Genomic DNA, 23605 nt, shown 5'->3' with positions numbered 1-23605 from the left:
GCAGGCCATCTACTAGATAGCTGCCAGACAGGCCAGACATTATGACTTTAGCCTTGCGGCTTTCACACTCCTCTCCAGAGGAAAATTCACTTATCCCAGATATCTCAGATATCAAAAGGATTAAACTCTGTTGGAGCCCTTTCCAGGTTTTCGGGCTCGTGGTGGTGGTCGGGTCCGGGTCGCTCCTCGGCTTCCTGCTGTAGGTTGGATTCCTGCTCCATCCGCACTTCCTGTCGGAGCAGACGGTGTTCCTCTGCATTCCCCATGTACTTGCGTACAGTTCTCGCCGTTCCGAGCAGTACCGCCTTCTGCATGACTTTATAAATATTTTCGTCCAACTGAAGTTTTCTCAAGTTCTCTAGTAGTTTCTTCGGTATCAGGCCTGTAGATGAAATGACAATAGGGATGGTCTTTATATCTTTCAGCTTCCACTGTCTTTTGGTGTGTTCCTCGAGATCTCTGTATTTTGAAATTTTTTCAGTGTGTCTATCTAGAAGATTGTTATTATTTGGAATTGCCACGTCGATGAATAGTGCTGTGTCCTCATCCTTATTGAGCAATATGAGGTCTGGTCTATTGTGGGTTATTTTCCGGTCTGTGAGAACAGTGAGATCCCAGTAGAGCTTGTGATGTTCGTTTTCCAGCACAGCATCTGGATGGTAATTGTAATAAGGAACCTTTTTCGAAGTTAGAAGGTGTTTTAGTGCCAATTCTTGGTGAAGAATCTTGGCAACAGCAATTATTATTATTATTATTATTATTATTAAAATCTTATTGCATGAATTACCCCCCTCACGAATTACTCCTTCGAACTTTTCCTACTCGACAGTGTTGAAATATCGAGAGATATTTACAACGAAAATTACACTGTAAATCACAAATATTTCTGACAACTCACAAAATGGGCCATTTCATAGTTTGCACTCGTTGATCGATATTCGAGAGCAACGCAAAACAAAATGAAACGAGAGAGTATCATTGGACTTCCTTTGGTAGAACAAGGATTGAACGAAGCAAATGACATGGTGGCGCCTCCACGAAACTGATCCCATATCCCCGATTTGCTGAAATGTTGATACTTGCAAAAAGTAACAAGTGCACACACCAGTGTTTTAGACATCTTAGGTGGAGTTATGTCAGGGTTAGGTTATCGAATACTAAAAATTCATAAAACCTCCAAATCAGCGACGTAGCATTTCATAATATATCAACTCTGTATTTGAAATCACATCGATTGGACCTTAGAATATAGAATAACAGGAAGGAGCATATTGCTCATTTCAATTTGACCGGAATAGAGGAGAAATATGGCCGACATATATTTCCGTTTCAACAGTGGCGTAGGACAATGATGTTTCCAAAAAACTAACTTCAATAGTCAGTTGATTCTGATTAATCAAAAAAATTAGAAAAGCAATGACGTAAAGTAAGAAGCTTTTTCACGATCGTTTAAATTGATAATCAAAGCGGAAATTCACCCCGCCTAACACTGCTTGGCTATATACTTAATGGTATTAAGGTCTATGATTTAACATCGCCTACGCCCATGGAGTGTTATTATCATGGGATAACCTTGTTATGTCATGAAATTCAGAAACTCATAATTAATACCTCATATTCAGCTTAAAAAATCACCTACCCATGAATTATTCACGTTAAAATATCCAAAATCCTTATTTCAAGAATCCAAATTACCAAAATTAAGTTAAAACATTACTTTTTTCATTTGGCCACAGATAGCAGAATTATTTGACTACCAAGTCTGCCACTTTTCAAATCAGAACTTGGAAGACCAATATGGCCGTTTTCGTCGCACAATTCCCGTCACAGTTATTCGAAAAAGTTCCTTCCTGATATTCTATGTTCTAAGGATTGGACCTATTCAGGGTTCAGGTTTAATCCTATTCAGTGTGAATGTTTATATTCGAAAAATTTATACAGTAAATGTTCGTTATCAAATGAACATTCCAATCTCAATCCTTGGCTGCCGAAGATTTCACTAACTCAGAATTCTATATTTAATATAAAACTCATAAACACTCCTAATGAATAAGGAAAATATGAATGAAAAAAATTATTAAGTTTATACGATAGTAAACTTCTGGTTTGCTACATGAAATTTCAATTTTGCATGAAAAGTATCGAAAAAATATCTACGAAATAAGCATCTGGAACATTTGTCAAAATATTACGTACTACACCAACGGAGAAAATAAATTCGAGTCAGCCTCTGTCATTTTGATTCCTACCAGAACATATTCATAGATAACCTAAACATATTTAGAAGTGTGAACATAATATAATTCCGAATGAATTTACTGGTTGAGAATTATTGAATTGAGAAGTGAATTGATTCCATAATTATTTTCGTTCATGAAAATAGTGAAAAAAATGTGCTCCATCTGAAGTGGAAGTAAATATATTGAAAGGAATTTGTAAATCAGTGAAAGCATCATTTGGCTTCGGACTCGTCGTCTGATGAATAAGTAATAAGTGATTGAAGAATTTATATTCGAAATGAGAGCTTTAGGTGAAATATTATGGACCTCACATTGCAAAGACAACGCAGAATTCAATAGTAAGTTTTGAAATTCATTTAATTACATTTACATTATTGAATATGCTTCGACACTTCGAGTATAGAATTTTATATTCTATTCTTCGACAGGAGGAAATTTACACAACAATATATTGTTTTTTCTATGCTCTTGTCTTTCAGAACACTTAACAGACTTAAATTAAAACTTCGAAGTGGCGTAACTTTTGAACCAATGTTTTCCTGAAGTTAAAACCATTTTTTTTAACTCAGCTCGTCAAAATACGCAAAATATAAACAAAAAAATACAAAAAATTTACTTCCGCTGAAGTGTGGGCGGACTCCTATATTTGAAAGGGTTAAGAGCTGAGCAGATTTACGAAATTTGTTCTATAATGTTATACTTGAGATCGTTAATAAGTATGTACCGAGAAGGATGAAAACTCAAAATACGTACCCACATTGGTTTTCGTCAAATTTAAAAAAACTAATATCCCTCAAAAAAGCAACTCACAGGGAATTCAAACTCAATCAACGGAAAGAAGACTATAACGAATTTGTTAGAATCAGAAGAGAATGCAAAAAAGAATCTGAAACTTGTTATAAGGACTATATAAAATCAGTAGAAGAGTCCATAGGCTTCAACCCAAAATTTTTCTGGAAATATGTTAATGATTTAAAAGAAAATAACACCCTTCCAAACACTATGTACTTGAATGAAGAAAAATGCAGTAATACACGAGACATAGCCGAATTATTTCGGAGAAATTTTGCGAAGGTTTATAAACCAGCCAATCCCAGAGATATTGATGTACAATATGACAAATACGTCCACTTAAATAATTGTGTACTTTCTGTCGAAGAAGTTCTCAACTGTCTTTGTTCACTTCCGGAAAAAAATGACGGAGGTCCAGATGAGATTCCTTCCATATTTCTGAAGCGATGTCGAGCGGAATTGGCATCTCCATTGTGTGACCTCTTCAACCTATCTCTGCGCTCGGGACGATTTCCTACTCAATGGAAACTTAATTTTATAATCCCGAAATTCAAGTCCGGTGATAAGAACAACGTAAAGAATTATAGGCCAATTTGCAAATCCTCATACCTACCAAAATTGCTCGACACCCTGCTAGTAAACAAAATTTCACCATGCTTCAAGCATATATTCATAGAGGAGCAGCATGGATTCATTCCGAAAAGATCAGTCACGACCAATCTTCTGACATATTCGAATACTATACTATATTATATATATATATATATATATATATATATATATATATATATATATATATATATATATATATATATATATATATATAATCAAGTTCAGTTCGTTTCTACTTTTCGCAGATGACTTCAAACTTTTTCGGCAAATAACATCATTAGACGATTGTGAATTGCTGCAGCTGGATTTGAATGCTATCATAGAGTGGAGTTCGACAAATGATATGGAATTCAACATAGAAAAATGTCAAGTGGTGAGATTCAATAGATTAAAATCACCACATCTGTTTGAATACAAAATGGACCAGATTACTTTGAGAGAATCGTCTACGGTTAGAGATCTTGGGGTTTATTTTGATTCTAAAATGAACTTCATTCATCAAATACAATACGTAACGAACAGACCGTTCAAAATGCTCGGATTCATAAAAAGAACTATGAAACATTTCAACAATTTAGATGCTTTAAAGACAGTTTACTGCAGCAACGTCAGGAGTATTCTTGAATACTCCACCACCGTCTGGTCGCCGGCTTATACTGTAAGGATATTGTTAAGGCTGAGGCCATTTGATTATAGTATAAAACTTCTTGTTATACACATGTTGTATGTATGTGATTGTTCTGTATCGAAGTCAACGTTCAGTCATTGTTGAACCTGCCTGTAATAAAGTTACCTAGTTGTGTTCCATAATAAATTAAATTAATACATCCAGCACTCTCGTTATTTGAAAAATTTATTTAAATACGGAAATAAAACCGTTACATGGTGTCAGGTGTTGTGATTTTTCCGATAATTATTCAAAGATTATATAAATATGGAAGGATTCAGAATCCCACCTGCTATGGAATTTTCGGGAAACATGGGACAAAATTGGGCCACATGGATTCAAAAATTCGAATTATATATGTTAGCTGCCGTGGATACGAATGCTTCTGAAAAAAAAAAGGTGGCAATATTCCTGAATTTAATCGGAGATGCAGGTTTGGAAATTTTTAATACCTTGAAGTTAAAAATTTCTTCTGCAAAACTGGAGGATGTAAAGGCGGCATTCAAGAAGTATTGCGAACCAAAGAAGAATGTGGTGTTCGATCGTTTTGAATTTTTGAGCTGCACTCAGAAGGATGGCCAGTCGATAACGAGTTTCATTACGGAAATAAAAACTCTGGTGAAAAACTGCGAGTACACCAATGAAGATGAGATGGTCAGGGACAAGATCATAATGGGAATGAAGGACGATAACCTGCGAGAGAAGCTGCTGCAGAATGAGAGCTTGTCACTGAAGAAAACTGAGGAAATTTGCAACATCATGGAGATTAGCCGGCAGCAAGCAAGTGTGATCACTGGTAATCAGCCAAAGCCGGATTATGCCGTTGATGCTGTTACTCAGAAGAGATTAAATAAGTTAAGTAATAGAAATAGTTACAATAAATCATTCATAAAATGTCAAAGATGTGGATATAAACATGACAATCGTAAATGTCCTGCTTTTGGTAAAACTTGCTCATATTGTAAAAAACACAATCATTTTTCTGCATGTTGCTTATTAAAAAATTCAAATGATAAAAATAAAAAAAAAAGAAACCAGAAACATATCCAGTGGAAACTATTTCATTATGTGAAGAGGTTGACAATTTGTTTATTGATACAATACATATTAATCAGTTGAAATCCAAATTAAGCGGTTCTTCTAATGAAGAAATGTTAGCTGAAAATATAATGATTAATAATGCAATTGTATGTTTTAAGTTGGATACTGGAGCAGAGTGTAATGTACTTCCCACGAAGGTCTACTGTACAAAAATTGGCTCACTGGATGGAATTGCCCCTGCTAACGTTAACTTGATGGCATTTGGAAGAAAAATGGTGCAAGTAAGAGGATTGGTAAGGTTGAGTTGTATCGTTAGAGACAGAAAATCAGATTTATCTTTTTATATTGTTGATGGTGCAGATAAACCAATATTGGGTTTGAAGGCTTGCTTAGATTTTAACTTGATTAAGCATATAAGTTCATTAACAAAGACTAATTTAAAATCAAAAAATGATATAGTATTGGAATATAATGGAGTTTTTAATAATTTAGGATGTTTTCCTGGAAAACCTTGCAAATTAATTCTGGATGATAAAGCAATTCCTGTTATACACAGTTCTCGGAGAATTCCACAAAAACTGATGCCCAAATTAAAAGAGTCATTGGATAATTTAGAACAAAACGGTGTTATATGTCGGCAAATCGAGCCAACTGATTGGGTTAACAATATAGTTATCACAGAAAAGAAAGACAAAAATTTAAGGATTTGCCTTGATCCATCCGATTTGAATAAATGTTTGAAACGCGAGCATTATCAAATTCCATCTCCCGATCAAATATTGGCTAGTTTGAATAATAAGAAATATTTTTCGGTATTAGATTTGAGAGATTCTTTTTACCAAATACTGTTAGATGAAGAATCGTCAAAATTGTGTACGTTTGCTACTCCATATGGTAGATATAGGTTTCTTCGTTTGCCCTTCGGAATAAATACTTCCGCGGAAATTTTCCAACGCAAGAATGTTGAAATATTCGGTAATGTTTTGGATGATGGTATATATATAGATGATTTAATTATCTCAGGTTCGACAGAAGAGGAGCATGATGAAAAATTACATAAAGTTTTAGAGATTGCAAAAAAATATGGTATAACTTTCAATAAAGATAAATTTCAGTATAAAAAGTTAGAGTTAAAAATTTTAGGCTTTATCATATCGGAGAAAGGCATTAAGGTAGACCCACAGCGAACTGAGGCTATAGAAAAAATGAAAATTCCCACTAATAAGAAAGAATTGCTCAGATTTTTAGGTATTATAAAATATTTAGGAAAGTTTTGTCCAAATTTATCAGCGGTATCAGCGCCCTTGAGACAGCTTACATGTGAGAATGTCTTATTTCAATGGGAACCAACACACACGGAAACAGTAGATAAAATTAAAAATTTGATTATACAAGCTCCAACTCTGGCACATTTTGATGTCAATAAAGAGGTTATCATACAGTGTGATGCGTCTATGGATGGTTTCGGTGCTTGCCTTATGCAAGATGGAAAGCCAGTGGCATTTGCCTCTAGAACTTTGTCTGATACAGAAAAGAGATATGCAAATATTGAACGGGAGTTGAGTTCTATTGTCTTTGCTGTTGAAAAGTTCAACTATTTTGTATATGGTCGGCAAGTAAGAATTCATACTGATCAGAAACCGCTAGTCAATATTTTCAGAAAAGATATTAATAAAGTATCTTCTCGGTTACAGAGATTATTATATAGATTAATGAAATATGATTTAAAAGTAGAATATTTACCAGGAAAACAGATGTTCATTGCTGATGCTCTATCTCGTGCTAGTTTGGTAGATCCTACATTTAGAGATCATGAAGAAATTCATGTTCACAGTTTGAAAGAGTTATTGCCTATATCTGATAAAAAATTATCTGAACTAACGTTATCGACTAATAATGATGAAACTCTTGTTAAATTAAAGCAACGTCTTAGGAATGGATGAAAGAATTATAGAAAATTACCTGATGAATTGAGAATTTATCAAAGCATTAGAGATCAAATTTCTGAGTGTGAGGATTTGTTATTTTATGGAGATAGATTAATTATACCTAAATGCATGAGAACTGAAATGTTGAGGAAACTACATGAGGGTCATCTTGGTATTAATAAATGTAGAGCTAGAGCTCGTGAATGCTTATTTTGGCCGGGTATGTCAAAAGAAATTCAAGAATATATTCTTAAATGTGAAACTTGTAAATATTTCCAAAATAAAAATGCAAAACAGCCATTGTTACCCCATGAGTTACCAAATAGGCCTTGGGATAAAATAGGCATTGATATTTTCGATTTCAAAAATAAATCTTACCTTGCGATTATCGATTACTATTCCAAATGGATTGACTTTAAATTCATAAAATCGAAAAATATTAGAGACGTAATAAACTGCCTTATGGAAGTGTTTGCTATTTTTGGATTTCCAAACAAAATAATGTCTGATAATAATCCCTTTAATTCATTCATTTTTAAAAAGTTTGCTGAAGACTATAATGTCAGACTAATTTTTGCTAGTCCACATTACCCCAGAAGCAACGGAATGGCTGAGAAAGCTGTAAATATATGTAAAGGTATTTTAAATAAATCAAGTGTTGATAATGGTAACATTAATTTATATTTGCTCAAATATCGTAACACTCCTATACCCGATCTTGGTTTGTCGCCTGCACAGTTGTTTTTGAGTAGACGTCTCAAGGATACAATTCCAACAAAAGATTCCTTACTTAAACCAAAATTGATTAATTCTAGAAACTTTCGACAAAATATCATTAACCGTCAAACTAAACAAAAATTTTATTATGATCGTAACAGTCGACCTTTGAAGGAAAAGAAGAATAAAAATATCTTTTTAGAAAGAATAATTCATGGAATAAAGGTAGAATTGTCTCTAAGTGTAATGAACCTAGGTCTTTCTTGGTTTCAGATGAAAATAATAGATTATTCAGAAGGAATAGGGAACACTTTATATATCGAAATATTTCAAGTGATTCTGACTCTGATGAAAACAATAGTGACTGTAATAATTATGCAAATACTGATTGTAATAAAGTTTCACCTTATTGTTTGAGGGATAGAAATTTGTTGAGAAAACCAGATAGATTTCCAAATTAGGTTTAGATATTTGATTTGTAAAATTTTGGTTAATTTTTTCAATTGTTAGTAGTTGATATTAATTTGTGTTGTTAATTTTAGGAATTTAATATTTTTGAACTGAAAAGGAGGGATGTAAGGATATTGTTAAGGCTGAGGCCATTTGATTATAGTATAAAACTTCTTGTTATACACATGTTGTATGTATGTGATTGTTCTGTATCGAAGTCAACGTTCAGTCATTGTTGAACCTGCCTGTAATAAAGTTACCTAGTTGTGTTCCATAATAAATTAAATTAATACATCCAGCAGTCTCGTTATTTGAAAAATTTATTTAAATACGGAAATAAAACCGTTACAATACCGTACATAAAAAGAATATAGAACGGGTTCAGAGAAAATTTCTGAAATGGATAACCTTCAAGCTGGATCTCCCGTTGATAACGGAGAATTATGAAATTGTCCAAAAGAAACTGAATTTAAGATCACTTGAAATGAGACGAGAAAACTTTGACATAATGTTTGTGTACAAACTCCTGAACAATTTTGTCGATAGTGAATACCTATTGCATCGAATAGGACTAAATTGTAAGCCAGCACCATTGAGATCCAGAGAAACGTTTCACGTGAGGTTCAATCCTACCAACTACACAATGAACGGCCCAGTCGATAGAGCACTACGTTCAACGAATGGTTGTGACTTGGATATATTCTCTGCATCAATCTTTGCACTAAAGCGATATTTCGAATCTCAAGATTTGATTAATAGATGAGAACTCCTTCACTGGAGTTCTAAGAAATTTATGTTTATTTTTGATATCATGCTTTGAATTATGTTTTTTCTCATTATAATGTAAAATGGCATGTCCGTATGAACAAATAAATAAATAAATAAAAAGATATGCGTAATACCTTTGGTGATCTGTCCTTCGTATGTGACCGTGAAAAATTGGACTGTAGGTAAGCTTCAAAAGAGGTAAATTTTCCATTGAAGATGATGACCGATCGGGAAGGCCAGTTTCTGTGTCAGTCCCCGAAAATATCGATGCAGTTCATGACATGATTTTATCAGATCGTTGAATGGACGAGTTCAGGAACGTTTGCCAACCTTGTAAATAATAGAAAAAACTCTTTCAATGAAAACGTATTTTTTTAATTATATTTGTGCCTTTCGGTTGCTTTCATCATTTTACAATCCTAGGAATGTCCCCGGCTCTCAAATCCAAATGATATAAAATAAAATTTATATTGAATTTTCATGGTGAGTTTTGACATTATTTAGGCTTTTTTTTTCGTTTTTTCGTGTTTCGTGCATTTTATTTATGGCTTCATCCACAGACTAATAATTTATTCATTATTAGACTATGGTTTCATCACAGAACGCCTCAAATCCGTAAGGTCCCCCCTTATTCTATTATTTACAAGGTTGGCAAACGTTCCTGAACTCGTCCATTGGGATGGAACGGATATCTGAAGCACTGAATATTTTATACTAACGCGTTCATCATATAGTTCACGTCAATTTGGACATAAGAAAAATTGCTGCAAAATGGATCCCCAAATGTTTGAATGTTGACCAAAAGCGTGCAAGGGTATAAGTATCGCGTTCGATCTGTGCTCGATTTGAAAACAATGTAGACTTCTTTAACCGAATTGTTAGATACTATGGATGAGACTTGGGTACATTTCTACGATCCAAAAACAAAGCAACAATCGATGGCATGGCGACACTCTGGTTCTCCAAGACCTAAGAAGTTTCGTGTTCAAAAATCTGTTGGAAAAGTTCTTGCTTCAGTTTTTTGGAATTGCCATGGAGTAATCATGATTGATTTTTTGGATAAGGGTAGAACAATAACCGGAGATTACTTTTCGACATTACTGACTACTCTACGGGAAAAAATTAAAGAGAAAAGACGCGGAAAGCTATCCAAAGGTGTTTTGTTTTTGCAGGACAATCCCCCGGCACACAAATCTCATGTTGCCATGCAAAAAATTCGTAATTTAGGGTTTGAATTACTAGAACACCCCCCTTATTGGGCTGTGGAGACCTGGTTTGTAGAGCAAGAAGAAACATTTTTTTTTAAGTTATAAAGACCTTGCAGGTTCGCTGTGATAAATGAATTTAATTAAGAGGAGAATATGTTGAGTAATAAAATATTTTCACTTTGAAATTTTGTTTGGTTCTATAGTAGGCTAATAATTTTTCAATATATCCTCGTACATACTTAGATTATTGAAAATTTATCAGATTTATCATATATTTATGAGAATAAATTGTTCTTCGGAATCAAGCTGAACAGTTTGATGGGCGGAGAAGTCGAGCCTGAGAACTTTGATTTTTGTAACTAAGGGAAGAAATGCTCCAACCGTTTTTCTTTAGACGTCTGGAAACCACCTATAGTAGGTAAGAGAAATAGTGATGCTCACGAGACCAACGATACGAGACTTTACTGTAGTCTCGTCTCGTCTCGCCGATAAGACACAAAGTCTCGTCTCGAGTCTCGTCTCGTAGGCTCCTAGTATCGTCTCGTCTCGAGTCTCGTTCGAGAGTCTCGTAAAAGTCTCGTGGTCTCGTCGTTGATAACATTTTTTAAAAGCGAAAGATTTAAATCTAGTGATTTCAACGCATATTCTAGTTTATTTACCGAATAATTCTTTCCAATTATTGGTCTTTGGAAGTATAATTATATTATTAAATGAAATTTATTTATTGATTGTTGTACTTGCTTCAAGACCTATAGAAGTAAATGAGGCAAAAACTTCCGTCTATCGTTCAGTATCAGAAATCGAATATCTATACTTCATTCAATTTTATTTTAGCAGTCGGTTGGCCATGGAAGTTTGACACATTTCACTCTGTATAGTTCGAAAATGTGGGGTTATAAACCTTGTCAAAACATTTTTGGGTTTTAAATGAACGCTTTGTTGCCCGTTCTACGTAAAAGTTTCTGTTATTACGTATTTTATCACAATGTCGAATCTCTTCGGAAAATATGTGACGAACATAATTGAAGTTTATACAAAATGTTTGAAGGCATACCAAATCCAGTTATCTGCATGGAAAATACAAGAGATCAGTATAATATCATAAAATGCACTAGCTTGAGGAGATTTAATGTTCGTTATCTTCTTTGGCTTACATCATTTGTAGATTTCAAAAATATTAACCCGAAGATGAAATGCATATGATGCAGTTTTTGGAAAAGGGTATCTCCCGAAGGAATTAACAGATAATTACAAAATGTTAAATTCCTCAACAAAAATCATCCTGCATCGATATAGAAGTAAAAGGAATTAAAGGCAGTTTCAAGTTAAGATGCAAAACTTCACCGTTGAACAAAAATTTCACATGAATAAACAAGTAACAGGGCAACTTGCGCGTATTTGTGGCTATTCATCTTAATACATTGATGTAATAATAATAATTAGGTATTTATCAGTACCTTGAGACATTTACATTGTATATGACAAGTCAAATGAAAAATAGAAAAATCCATTTTAGGGAACTTATTCTCCGATGATATTTACCGAAAATCCTATAGTAAATTTTTCGCATTACTTCATTCAAATAAAAAATTCTCAAATGCCACCACTTTTTTGGATCTTCCAATAGAAGGGAATTCTTTGTCATCCTCTTCATTCACAATCTTTCTGATTGTGGAAATATTCAGCTGAAATATAAGTCGTTTAGATTCAGATGAAACATTATATAAATTCTCTTACATTGAATATGTTCGCTACCGTCTGACGTATTGTGGATTTTAGAATATCAGGGTATAACTATTTGGACCTGAATTCTAAATAGCACTTCCTGATACCCTGTTTCTTTTTTCAATCACTTTCGACATTTTCGAATTTTCGTAATAAAAATTGATATTAGTTGTGGCAACGGCGTTATGACATTAACGACATTTCATGAGTGCCAACCTAATTTTGTTCTAGTTACAAAAACTTGAGAAAATTATTTCATGCCCAACCGACTGCTAAAATAAATTTGAATGAAGTATAGTTATAATTCTTTTAAATCTGGTGAATGAATCGAGTGATTCCCGGAGAAGATTTTCGACCTCATTCGACATATTCTGAAGTTGAATATCAAAATCGAATTTCGAATTATCTTATAATATATCTTTTCACACATTGAGTTTTTATGGGTTCAGTTGTATTCGATTAATTCTAGTTTGAAACTCTTTGTTATTTACACAAATCGTATCACTTATATCGGTCAGGTTATAAAACTGTTTGAATGAATTGGGGAAATTTGAGGCAACTATTTGAATACATCAATGCGTGAAAGAAACAGAGTCTGTTAAATATTCCGTATACAGGATGATTCGTAACTATTAGGATATATGGGTACCTTATAGCATTTCAAGGCACAATTGGTCCTATTAATAGTTATGAATTCCCCTTTATATAATCATTGAATGTTAACTAAAAATGTTTGGTCCAAAATAATGAGTTTTTTTTTTTTTTTGGTGTAGCAGGGGGAAAATCTGCAAAACAGACGAACACACCCTCTGCTGAGGGGAATTCTCACTCTCTGAGCTGGAGACCCACTAAAAACCCTTAACTGCTTCTTCATAGGTTCCGGGCATTTTGCCTATTAACCAGTTGACTCTTATGGTTTCTGGACTCTCACACGATCATAGTCGTGTTGATAGTTGTATGCTGCCTATAGCTTTTATAGGTTAAGCTCTTCTTTGGTTACATTTGAATCCTTAACTGATCTCTCGGTCTTCGGTGGTAGGTTCTTGACGTTCTAGCTTCTTCCGTTGGATCGTAGTCGACTAATCTTCGTAGTTCCTGATTTGGATGTTGTTTGGCTTTGTCGAATATCCTTTCCGCCTTTCTCTTCATAAATTCTGTAATTGGTTCCCATTCCAACTCCTTGTAGATTTGTTTGTTCCTAACAAACCAGGGTACGTCCATCGCCATTCTAAGGAGTTTATTCTCAGTGGCCTGTATTCTCTTGATGTGGGTCTTGGCTGCGAAGCCCCATGCCGCCGATCCATATGTGAGTTGTGGTCGCGCAATAGTTTTAATCATCGTCAACTTGATGTTCTTATTCATATGACTTCTTCTGCCCATGAGTGGATAAAGTTTACTCATTGCGGCTTTTGTTTTATCAACAGCACATTTGATGTGGTTTTTCCATGTAAGTCCTCTGTCAAGCGTCACTCCTATAAGTATGTTGCTTCATTTTTCCATTCAACCTCTTCTCCATCAACTTCAAGGTTTTCTTCCATCCTCAATCTTCTCTTTTGTAGTAATATTGCTTGAGTCTTTCTTCTATTGATTTGGATTTTCCATTTGATGCACCATTTGAGTAATTCATCTATGGCTTCCTGCAGCCTCCGGTGTATGATCTCTAGGCGTCGATGTCTGAACGCTATTCCTGTGTCATCTGCGTACAAGGTGAGCATATTTCTAGCATTCTTCGGGATATCATAAACGTATATTACGTAAAGCAGAGGTCCAAGTACCGATCCTTGAGGCACTCCCGCTTCCAATTGTCTGGTTTGAGAGGTTGCTCCATCTATCTACACATAAAAGTTTCTATTCCTCAGATAGTTCCTTATAATCTTGCATAGCTTGGTCGAATATCCTGCTTTTTTCATCTTGTAGATTAGGCCTTCGTGCCATACTCTATCAAAAGCTCTCCCGATATCCATCAGAACTAATCCTGTGGCCTGTTTGGTCTGCATTCCTTCGGTGACGTATTCTATGAGCCGTAGCAATTGGAGTTCAGTCGAATGTTCTTGTCGAAATCCAAATTGTTCGGGTGGAATTATCTTCAACATTTCTGTTTCCTCATTCAGCCTTTTGGCGATAACCCTCTCGACGACTTTTCCTAAGTGCTGATAGTAGGCTGATTGGTCTATAATTTTGAGGAAATTTCCGTTCTTTTCCAGGCTTGTTGAAAACTATCATTTCTGCAGTTTTCCATCTCTTTGGGAAAATAATGAGAATAAGAAACTGTACCTATATATACTAGGAAATTGTCAACAAGTAGAGAATTGTCCCCCCATTCATGCCATAACCCATAGGGTAATATTATACCAATTTATTGAGGGCCGACAAAGGGTTTTGCTACAAAACAGGCACCAGCTGCATCACTCTACGATCCATTCAGTTTTTCAGAGTAAAAGCAGAAATGAACGGAATATTTATGAAATATATCAAAGACCACCGGCTGGTGTTTTCCATACCCTGAAAGTTTCAACTAATAAGAGTGCGTTCGTCTTGAGAAGTTTATTGCAATGAAATGAATAATTTCTGCTCTCCTTATTCTGATAAAATTTTCCATACAAACAATTTTTTTTCGTGCTTCCGAAGACATGTATGGGGAAAAATAGGAAAAATTCATGATATGACTTAGAAACTCGGCGAATCATTTCGTATAACCTGTAATAGGATATTCGGTCCCCCCTTACGCAAATATAAAAGCTCTCTGAATTTCACAAAAAATGCCGAATAAATATCTCACTATTTCAAATTAAAATTGAAAGGGGAACATTTTCGACCCGAACGAGCCTCGAACTCGAACGATACGGATTATTTCATTTTGGGGTAAGTATAATTTATATTGAGCTCATTTTCCATTATCAGGAATGATGAGACAGAAAAGGTCAAGTGTGTGAGAATCATAGATTAATAAAACAGGAGATAGAGCATCTCGACAAAAACGCGTTCACATAATACTGCCATAAATATGAATTTGGATTTCTTGGGTGGGGGAACTGGACAGGGGCGGATTCAGAACTAGTCACACTGTGAATATTTCAGGTAGTCGGCAATAATTTTATATCGAATGGAAATATGTTTCAATGCAAAGATTTCGAGTATTTTTCTTATGACAACTAATCAAAGGGATGTAGAACTAATATGTAATACCAAAACAACTGATGTAAAAAAGAATTTATTTTGAATACAATGTTACCATACACAAATAGTCAATATGACCCTAACCTACATACAGATTATTTGAAATTTTATTCACTAAGTATAAACTGAATTAATTCTCAAATCAATAGAAGTGGAAGCAGCTGAAGTTTATGGAATTTGTATAATGAGAATCTAAATCTAAAAGAGTTTGTTCATTGGAGAAATCCACAAGTCTTCCGTACAGATTTTGCGGAATGAAACAGTAATGTAATAATGTAAACATGAACCAATGATTGTGAAATAGGAAATGATTTCTTATTGTATACAGTAACTCATAAAAGAATCCCTCAATTCTAGATGAAGCATCAATATTTTTTTTACGGGCAGTTTTAAATTGAATTAGGTTATATTGCATATAAACTAAAGAGCAGTGTTTTTCAGCAACTCAAATACCTAGTTCAACAACCTGCTTCCCCTTTCAAATTTCGAAAGTGCTTTTTGGTGTTGAAGTGCATAATAATCAAGAGTTATTTTACGAAACTATAAGCTCTAACTCAATAATAATGTAACTTTTAAGCAAATTGTTCGAGGCCATTGCCAAATTTATGTTTCTTATGCATGCAGCTGTCTTCGAAGAAATTTTTCATTAGGTATTTGCCTCGGCTTTCCAAGCTTTCATCTTGAATTTTTCTTTCCAATGAATTAGGAACTGCTTGTAGAGCAGCAACTTTTTTCTTGAAGTACTGACGACTCACTCGTGATCTTAAATCGGTTTTTTGATGTCAATCAGCTGTTTTTTAATTTCTGTTCTCCGCTTGTTTCCTGCAACAATTTTTCAACTAAAGTTTTACTTCGAAATATGAGGTATCCTGATAACAGACATTTTCATTTAATAACTCATAAAAATAATGGGAATATCCGAGCTCTAATTGAATGGTCATTATTGTAATCATAATTACAGTAGTAGCATAATTTTTACATTGAAATACATTTTAGAAATAAAGGAAACTTTTTTGATTTTCACAAAAAGTTCCAAACATGACCTCAGCTCATTTTTATGGATTTTCATTCCTAAGACGAGTTCTATTTCCCATAGCAGGAATTTTTTATACCTCCCTGGGTAGGTATGTATACATACCTAAAACAAGTGAGGTATACCTCACTTGTTTCATCCTTGAACTATAAGAAGCTTTCATTTCTGCAAATCCTGAACTGGCATTTGTGTTTCTTGATGTTGTCCTCAAAAACTCCAGTACTGATAACAGGTTTGGCACAGTATTGGCTATAATTACAACATTATTGAAGCAATAAAAATCTCGTTCTACTGTTCATCTCGAAACCAGGAAGAATGTTTATACAAAAAAGCATGATATAATAAGAAGAAGAGAATCTACTATAAAGTTCAAGTTCAGAAGTAGTGTCAGAAATCACTTGCAAAATTCCAAAGAAAGTGATAATCAGATAATAAAGCGAGTTAAATAAGTGGTAAACTACCTATCTTACCTCACTCGGGATGGCATCTTTTTTCAAATTTACGGTAAAAGTCGATTACTCTCATTATACTAAAGTCTGGAGTATAAATTACAAGAGAAGTGTTAATTATTTTCAAGACCCAATGCAACTCTCCACTGCCGTCGTCTGGTTTCATTTCTGGGAAATCTAAAATTGAAATCAATTATTTGATTGTATAAACTCAACATTTCAATCCCATCATTAGATGTGATTCAAACATAATTCGACCCTGGCGTCCCCTAACTCCCTCCCCTGATTTCATAAAGTCGTGAACTCAAACAAGAATAAAATATCAAAAACTTACCAGAATAAATAAATCGCTTTCCTCTTTCGTGTATAAATTGCACTTTTATTTCAAACACACGCTTTTACGGCACATCGCTGCTTATTTTCCAAAATATTACGACGTGAATGATTGAAATAATGTTTTGACAATTACACATACACACGCCGTCTTAGAAATTTTAGAAGCGATCTGGAGGGGAAAACAAGCGAAAATTCATTTCATTGGTGGTTTTTTGGAGTGGGAATAATTTGAAAAATGAACAGTCTGGAAAATAGCTTATGATCCATCTATTTAATCTATGGTGAGAATAACAATATCTATCATTTATTTGAATTACAGATACAATTATGTTCCCATAATTTGAAATTTGAACATAATATTCGTATTATAGGATGTGAAATGTTTCAATTATTCCTACTACAGTCGATTGATGGTTTTGAATTTCAATCAACCATTCCCGATCTCGATTTGCTTGTTAATGAAGCTTCTGCACCCAAAATTTTTCAAATTCGAAAGCAAAAGTTACTCCTCTGTCGTCCGAATTATTCACGAGACTACGAGACCACTACGAGACTCGAGACGAGACCGAGAAAAGTCTCGTCTCGTCTCGTACATGGAATTTCAGGTCTCGTCTCGTTTTCGAGATGAGACGAGACGAGACTCTCGAAAACGAGACGCTCGTGGGCATCACTCCATCCTGATCACAAAACAAAGCCCTGGTCGCTCAGGATGTTTTTTTCTAGTCTCGTATATTAGAATACAATACAAGGAATAAAATTCCAATTTCGCGCCCTTCAATTATAAGACAAAAAACTGTAATTTAATAGTTTGACAGTACAATTTCAGCGCCATCTAATTTCTCAGTATGTGAAATACAGGCCCAAAGTGTAGTTGGTTTTTAGTACTAGAGATATAGGGGCGCTTCCCATCTTCCTAACTCTATAGTCTTTGGTATAACACATTCGGTTGCGGAGTCACAGCAAACACACGAGCACGACCCCGACATTGTGAGCATGTCCAAGAGATTCCCTCGACACGAAGATTATCAAAATGTTGACCAACAATACCAACACATTCCCCATGATAATATCGGGTACAAAAACTTCCACATTGTAAACCAGGTTTTTGGCGGTTCACTACTTTCCCGCAAGATCCGTTTAATTTATTTACCATTTTGATCCAATTCGCAAAAAGAAAAACTCGACTAGATCCACCAGGGCGAGCAGAATAACAATGTTAACCAACTATACAAATTTCACAAACTTTCTGAAATGAAATTATGCACAATATCAAGGAGCAAGTAAAAATCACCCGTACGTCTGAACACACGTTGTGTTCAGTTCAATTAAACATCAATTCACCTGTTGGAGCATTTTTCTACAAAATAGTGAAAACCAAAGACATGAATTTTTGCGTTCCTTTTTAGTTTTTCTGAATTTTATACGTCTGATGTATCATTGCAAATAAAAAGGCTGCTAATTCTACACTTTGCAGCTTGAGAATTTCCGTGCTTCCCGAACTCTTCATAAACCAGAGCATAATCTTTGAAAATATTAAGATTGAATTTTGTCGAAAGTTCATAATTAAAATAAATAACTTCGTTCAAGTATCTAGTCCTCACACGGGCACTGGGGGCACTGACATTCGAACGTATAAGACAACTGAGAAGCGAGGAATTTTTATGTGACCAATCACTAATTATACAATATGCATTACAACGAAATGTCAAATGAATGTGTACCTACACCGTTCTAAGTCTATTTCATAATTTACTCATTCCCGGAAAAGTTATCCTTATGTTCATTATAAATTCATAATACATATATTCATATTAGACAGTCCCGAATATACTCAGTACATATACATAGGCGAAAAACAGATACACTGAAATTGAACTAGTTCTTCATTGAGACCGCTAAAGATACAGAATGTTATTTCGTTTAAAAGGAGGTTTAAAAGGAAAACAAATTGTAATATTGATTTTCAATGAATGAAATGATTATTCATCTCACCTGTGCTTATAATTGCAACATACAATTAATCAATCACACAAATCAATTTGATCACAAATGGGGTTCAGAACTTATTGACCGCAAGATACATAAATATTTCACGAATTTATTGTTTGTATCGGTGATAGTCTCCTAATCTTAATCTTAATAGAAATATCTCTAATGGACTGTAAATTATGTTTATCTTTTCAGTATTCATTCTCCTCTGCGATAAACAGCTGAAGTAGGTCATTAAATATTCGAGGCACACGAATCAGCATTAAAATTGAAAAATGAATGAAATAGTAGATATTGGTAGAACTCTATAAAATGATATCAAATCTGTATTTCACGTCCAATAATAATCAATTTGATTTCCGAATGACTAGGGATTAGATTAGCAAATTATAAGATGAATAATAGGTACTGAAAAAGTTATATTGAATTTGAATCTAATTAATTTCATATAATAGTTGGGAGCGGAAGAGGGAAATTCGGGATTTACTCGAGCGTGTCAGATTAATTAAGGGGACATACCTTGGACACTGTAGTGTACCTTTACCAAAAATTAGACCTGTATATAGATGGGGGGAATTGTCTAGGACTACTAGAATAGTAAAAAAATTGTTCATACTCGAGCGTGTCAGATTAATATGAGGGGACATACCTTGGACCCTGTAGAGTACCTCTACCAAAAATTAGACCTGTATATAGGGGGAATTGTCTAGGCCTATCAGTATAGTAAAAAAAACGATCATTAAACATACTCGAGCGTGTCAGATTAAGATATATGTGGTTAATCAGTTTTTTTTTAATTATCTCCTCCCCTGGCTTCAAATCATATTCGCATTCATTATAAAAGTTGTAGAGCAAAACATTTTCTACAAATTTTGTCGTGATAAATTTTTTCTACGTTCAAAAGTTTTTGAGATATATGCGTCATCGGGTAAAAGCGGACGTGTGTTGGATTAGTTGCAAACAGCCTAGGTTACCCAAGCATTTACTCAATTGGTGTTAATATTAATTGCAGAAAGCACAGATGAAACCTATTTAGGACGATGTCCACCTGAAAATTTCTCGTGTACCCAACTACTGCATTTTACAAACATTCTTAGTGTAAGGAATAGTAGTTAGCAGAAAATGCAGAATTAGTCCATTTTTTTCTGTTGCAAAATTATTTTTGTACGTCTTTCATATACTTTTTCGAAACATTTGTAAACAAACAATAATTATTATTGTTTTTATTCACCATATCTGAGGTGATTACTTTGTTCGCAATTCAAGAATTGCGAAATTCAATTTACTGCCTGAAAGCGTTGATCTTCTCGAATTCTTGAGCCTAGTAAAACAGAAGAACCTCTTTCTGCGAGGTGTTCATCCTCTCCTACACTTCGGCGCCCACTGAAATTTGGCGCCCTGGGCAAATGCCCAGTCTGCCCATACTATAGGATGGGGCCTGAACTTGATACTAGATCACTGGGTCATGATAACTGAGCACATGTAGAAGGATCTAGTAGATATCCCTGTATCCGCTTTTACCCCGCGTCCGCAATTGCCCCATCGTCCCCTATCCATAAAATTTGTAATTTGCAGACCTTGAGTGTGTTCATAACAGAAAACAGCTCCGAGAATCGTTTCAAAATAAGAATAATCAGAGTTATTTTTCGATGTTCTAATTTGATCTGAAAACATGATTCTAAAGCGCGGTTTAGGTATGGAATACTCATATAGAAGAAATAATTAAGTGAGTATAAAATAAATAAGAAGTGAGTTAAATATATGGGCAGATGAACTTAAGTTTAATACTAAGTATCGTTTGCACTGAGCTCTCCCCATTTGTTCCATAAACCATCCAGCATGATGATTTCCCACAACTTCTCTATTTCATGAGTGAATGCCACATCCGGTTGAAAAAAGTACAGGCGTTCCATAATCAATTAATAATATATAATAATATATTATTCAGGTCTATAATGGTCGCAGTTTTAGAGATTAGTTTGTAAGGGAATCGGCCTAGGTTCACCAATAATACTCTTGTTTTCTTTGCCGAGCTTTCGAATTTATTTTAATCCATCTTCAGGGCTTCTACAAGGATACAAAACATTACAATCAGCACAGTAAAATCTTATCACAATCACAAACACGACTTACTGAATGTAGAGATTTGGGTGATTTATCTAAAGTTGTTGTCATTGATATTTTCCAAAGGAAAAGGCATCACAAGTAGCTCAAGATTTTCTGAGTGCCAAAATTTACAATCAGCTACAATTAATGTCCAAATTTACGTTAAATTAGACAAAACAATTTTTCTTTTCACTTTGGTCGTGATTAAGAACGTTCTAGAATAAATTTGACATTTATAAACAGGCATGCGTTCCAAAGTCACTCGGTGAAACAATGCGAGCACAGAACAACACAGTTCAATGAGGTCCATAAATTTGATGTTTTGGCTGTCATTGATCTGTCATTCATCTGCAGGTCCGTCGTAGAAACTTTCTTTATTTGGATAGGTTAGTAGGTATGTATACATGGAACTCAGACCCTGCGTATCTGATTTTTTGTTTACTACGTTATTTTTTTCTTTGTTAATGTGTATCATCTCTAGAATAATCCTTTTATTATACTTTGCTTGTCTATCTATTACTTCTGCATCTTCAAAACGAAATCTATGATTCTCCTGTAATGCATGAATCGTTAAGGCGCACCTTTTATTTTCTTTATTGGTGTCACTTTTATGTGTAGCTATTCGGTTCTTTAATAGCTGTGACGTCTGCCCAATGTATGCACGTGAACAATCCTGACATCCTATCTTGTACACTACATTGGACTGTAATAACTTTGGGGTGGGATCCTTCAACCCGCTGTATAGTTTTTTTACTGTTTGATGATTATAGATTGCTATTTTGATTTCCTCTTCTCTGAAAATTTTTTTTATCTTGTATGTCAAACCACTGATATTCATTATACTCCCAAACTGTATTTGTTTGTCCCTTTCTATTTCTTTTTCTTGTTCTGGTGCAGAATGTACAATACCATCACTTCGTTTGTCTGTCGATGAGTAAATTAACTTCGTGATCATGCTTTTTGGGTAACCGTTCTCCAAAAATATGTTGAAAAGCCTCTTCATGGAATCTGTCACCCACGATTTTTAAAAGATTCCATGAAGAGGCTTTTCAACACATTTTTGGAGAACGGTTACCCAAAAAGCAAGTCAGTTTCTATGCACCACACACACAAAGGAATCAAATTCATGTGATGAAACATAATTCCTTAAAAACACTAATATAGAAGGCATTATTCGGCATTATTTAAGAAAAAACCGCGAGAACTCTATTGATTGGGTTACGATGAATTTTTATTTTATGAAAACTCTTTGAAAAACAAAATATGTTCGAAATCCTGAGTGTGGATAATTTCAAGGAAATATGCGTACTTCATGAAGATTTCATAATAGTGCATACATAATTGAATACGTCATCATTTGCATCCATGAGAAGTAAATATTAGCTAAATTCTCGTGATTTGGGATTTTTTGAATTAGAATTCTGTCCAGTCGTAAGGAAATTATCGAAATTATAACACTTAATTGAAAGGTAAGTAAATATAGGCTTACTACCAGATTCAAAGGAATTTATTTGTTCGCTGAATGCAAGCCAAATGAAACTCGAGTAACCAGAGACAACCGAGACGGTCAACTAGGAACTAAATCTATGTCCGATTTTATCTTCCATCTCTTTCTAACATTGGCTTTGGGAATATATAGGTGGCGCTGGAATAGGCGGCGGAAGAAATGGCGGGAAATTTGAATCTCCATTAGTCCATATCGCAGTTAAATATTTCGATTTTTGCGAACATGAGGAAAAAGCTCTCATTTTTGATATTCAAGACACATATAATATCGACGAAAATATCTTGAATAACAAAAATGAAAGTTTTTCTTCATGTGCAAAGTTAATCATTTTTGACATTTTTAGGAATAACAAAACTCTGTATTCACAAGAATATGTTTATTGGCATACACACACATATTGGTACATACATATACAACTAGTAAATCCAAGAATTTATTACAATTGGTGCATAAAAATTGAAGATTAGAACATATAAAATTCATTAAACTTTGAAATTTTTGAAAACCATGAAAATTAGAGCCATGAAGGTCATAAAGGTAGACAAGAATGATTAATAAATTAAATCAGGAATGAAGCATTTTTTTTGCATCTGACTTCACTTCTTCGCACTTCCTTTTGCAACACCAAGGAATGCCAATCCCACATATTGCAGCAGAATATGTTTATTGACATACACACATATATATATAGCTGGTGAATCCAAGAATTTATTACAATTGGTACATAGAAATTGAAGATTAGAACATATAAAATCCATTAAACTTTGAAATTTTTGAAAGACATGAAAATTAGAGCCATGAAGGTCATAAAGGTAGACAAGAATGGCGATCGAAATGGGTGATGATGCAAAAGCTGGTCG

General features: G+C 34.3%; 3 protein-coding genes across 3 annotated transcripts in view; 2 read left to right on the top strand and 1 right to left on the bottom strand.

Moving 5' to 3' along the window:
• Positions 1 to 19322, bottom strand: part of LOC123317420 (chitinase-3-like protein 1) — a 215351-nt gene extending 196029 nt beyond the window's left edge. The window contains exon 1 of the mRNA XM_044903944.1: positions 19136 to 19322. The gene's annotated coding sequence lies outside the window, so the exon portion shown is untranslated. The remainder of the gene's footprint in view (positions 1 to 19135) is intronic.
• LOC123317692 lies at positions 4624 to 5455 on the top strand. Its single transcript, XM_044904299.1, has 2 exons — positions 4624 to 5170; positions 5427 to 5455. Exons 1-2 carry the CDS (start codon positions 4624 to 4626, stop codon positions 5453 to 5455), a joined length of 576 nt encoding a protein of 191 aa, XP_044760234.1.
• On the top strand, positions 5461 to 8559 carry LOC123317423. Its single transcript, XM_044903952.1, has 2 exons — positions 5461 to 5645; positions 8271 to 8559. The coding sequence occupies exons 1-2, from the start codon at positions 5463 to 5465 to the stop codon at positions 8412 to 8414; spliced, it is 327 nt and encodes a 108-aa protein (XP_044759887.1). The 5' UTR covers positions 5461 to 5462; the 3' UTR covers positions 8415 to 8559.
• Positions 19323 to 23605: the final 4283 nt, after the last annotated feature.

The sequence above is a fragment of the Coccinella septempunctata genome, chromosome 7 (assembly GCF_907165205.1).
Source record: "Coccinella septempunctata chromosome 7, icCocSept1.1, whole genome shotgun sequence".
NCBI lineage: Eukaryota > Metazoa > Arthropoda > Insecta > Coleoptera > Coccinellidae > Coccinella > Coccinella septempunctata.
This window is presented reverse-complemented; position numbering and strand designations above follow the sequence as displayed.

Bases quoted from the DNA above. Each gene is read 5' to 3' on its own strand.
- LOC123317423 (XM_044903952.1), top strand. From the start codon at position 5,463: ATGTTAGCTGAAAATATAATGATTAATAATGCAATTGTATGTTTTAAG. The intron at 5,646-8,270 runs GTAAGGTTGAGT...TCTTGGTTTCAG, and splicing joins TGGTGCAAGTAAGAGGATTG to ATGAAAATAATAGATTATTC.
- LOC123317692 (XM_044904299.1), top strand. From the start codon at position 4,624: ATGGGACAAAATTGGGCCACATGGATTCAAAAATTCGAATTATATATG. The intron at 5,171-5,426 runs GTAATAGAAATA...CATATTAATCAG, and splicing joins GAAGAGATTAAATAAGTTAA to TTGAAATCCAAATTAAGCGG.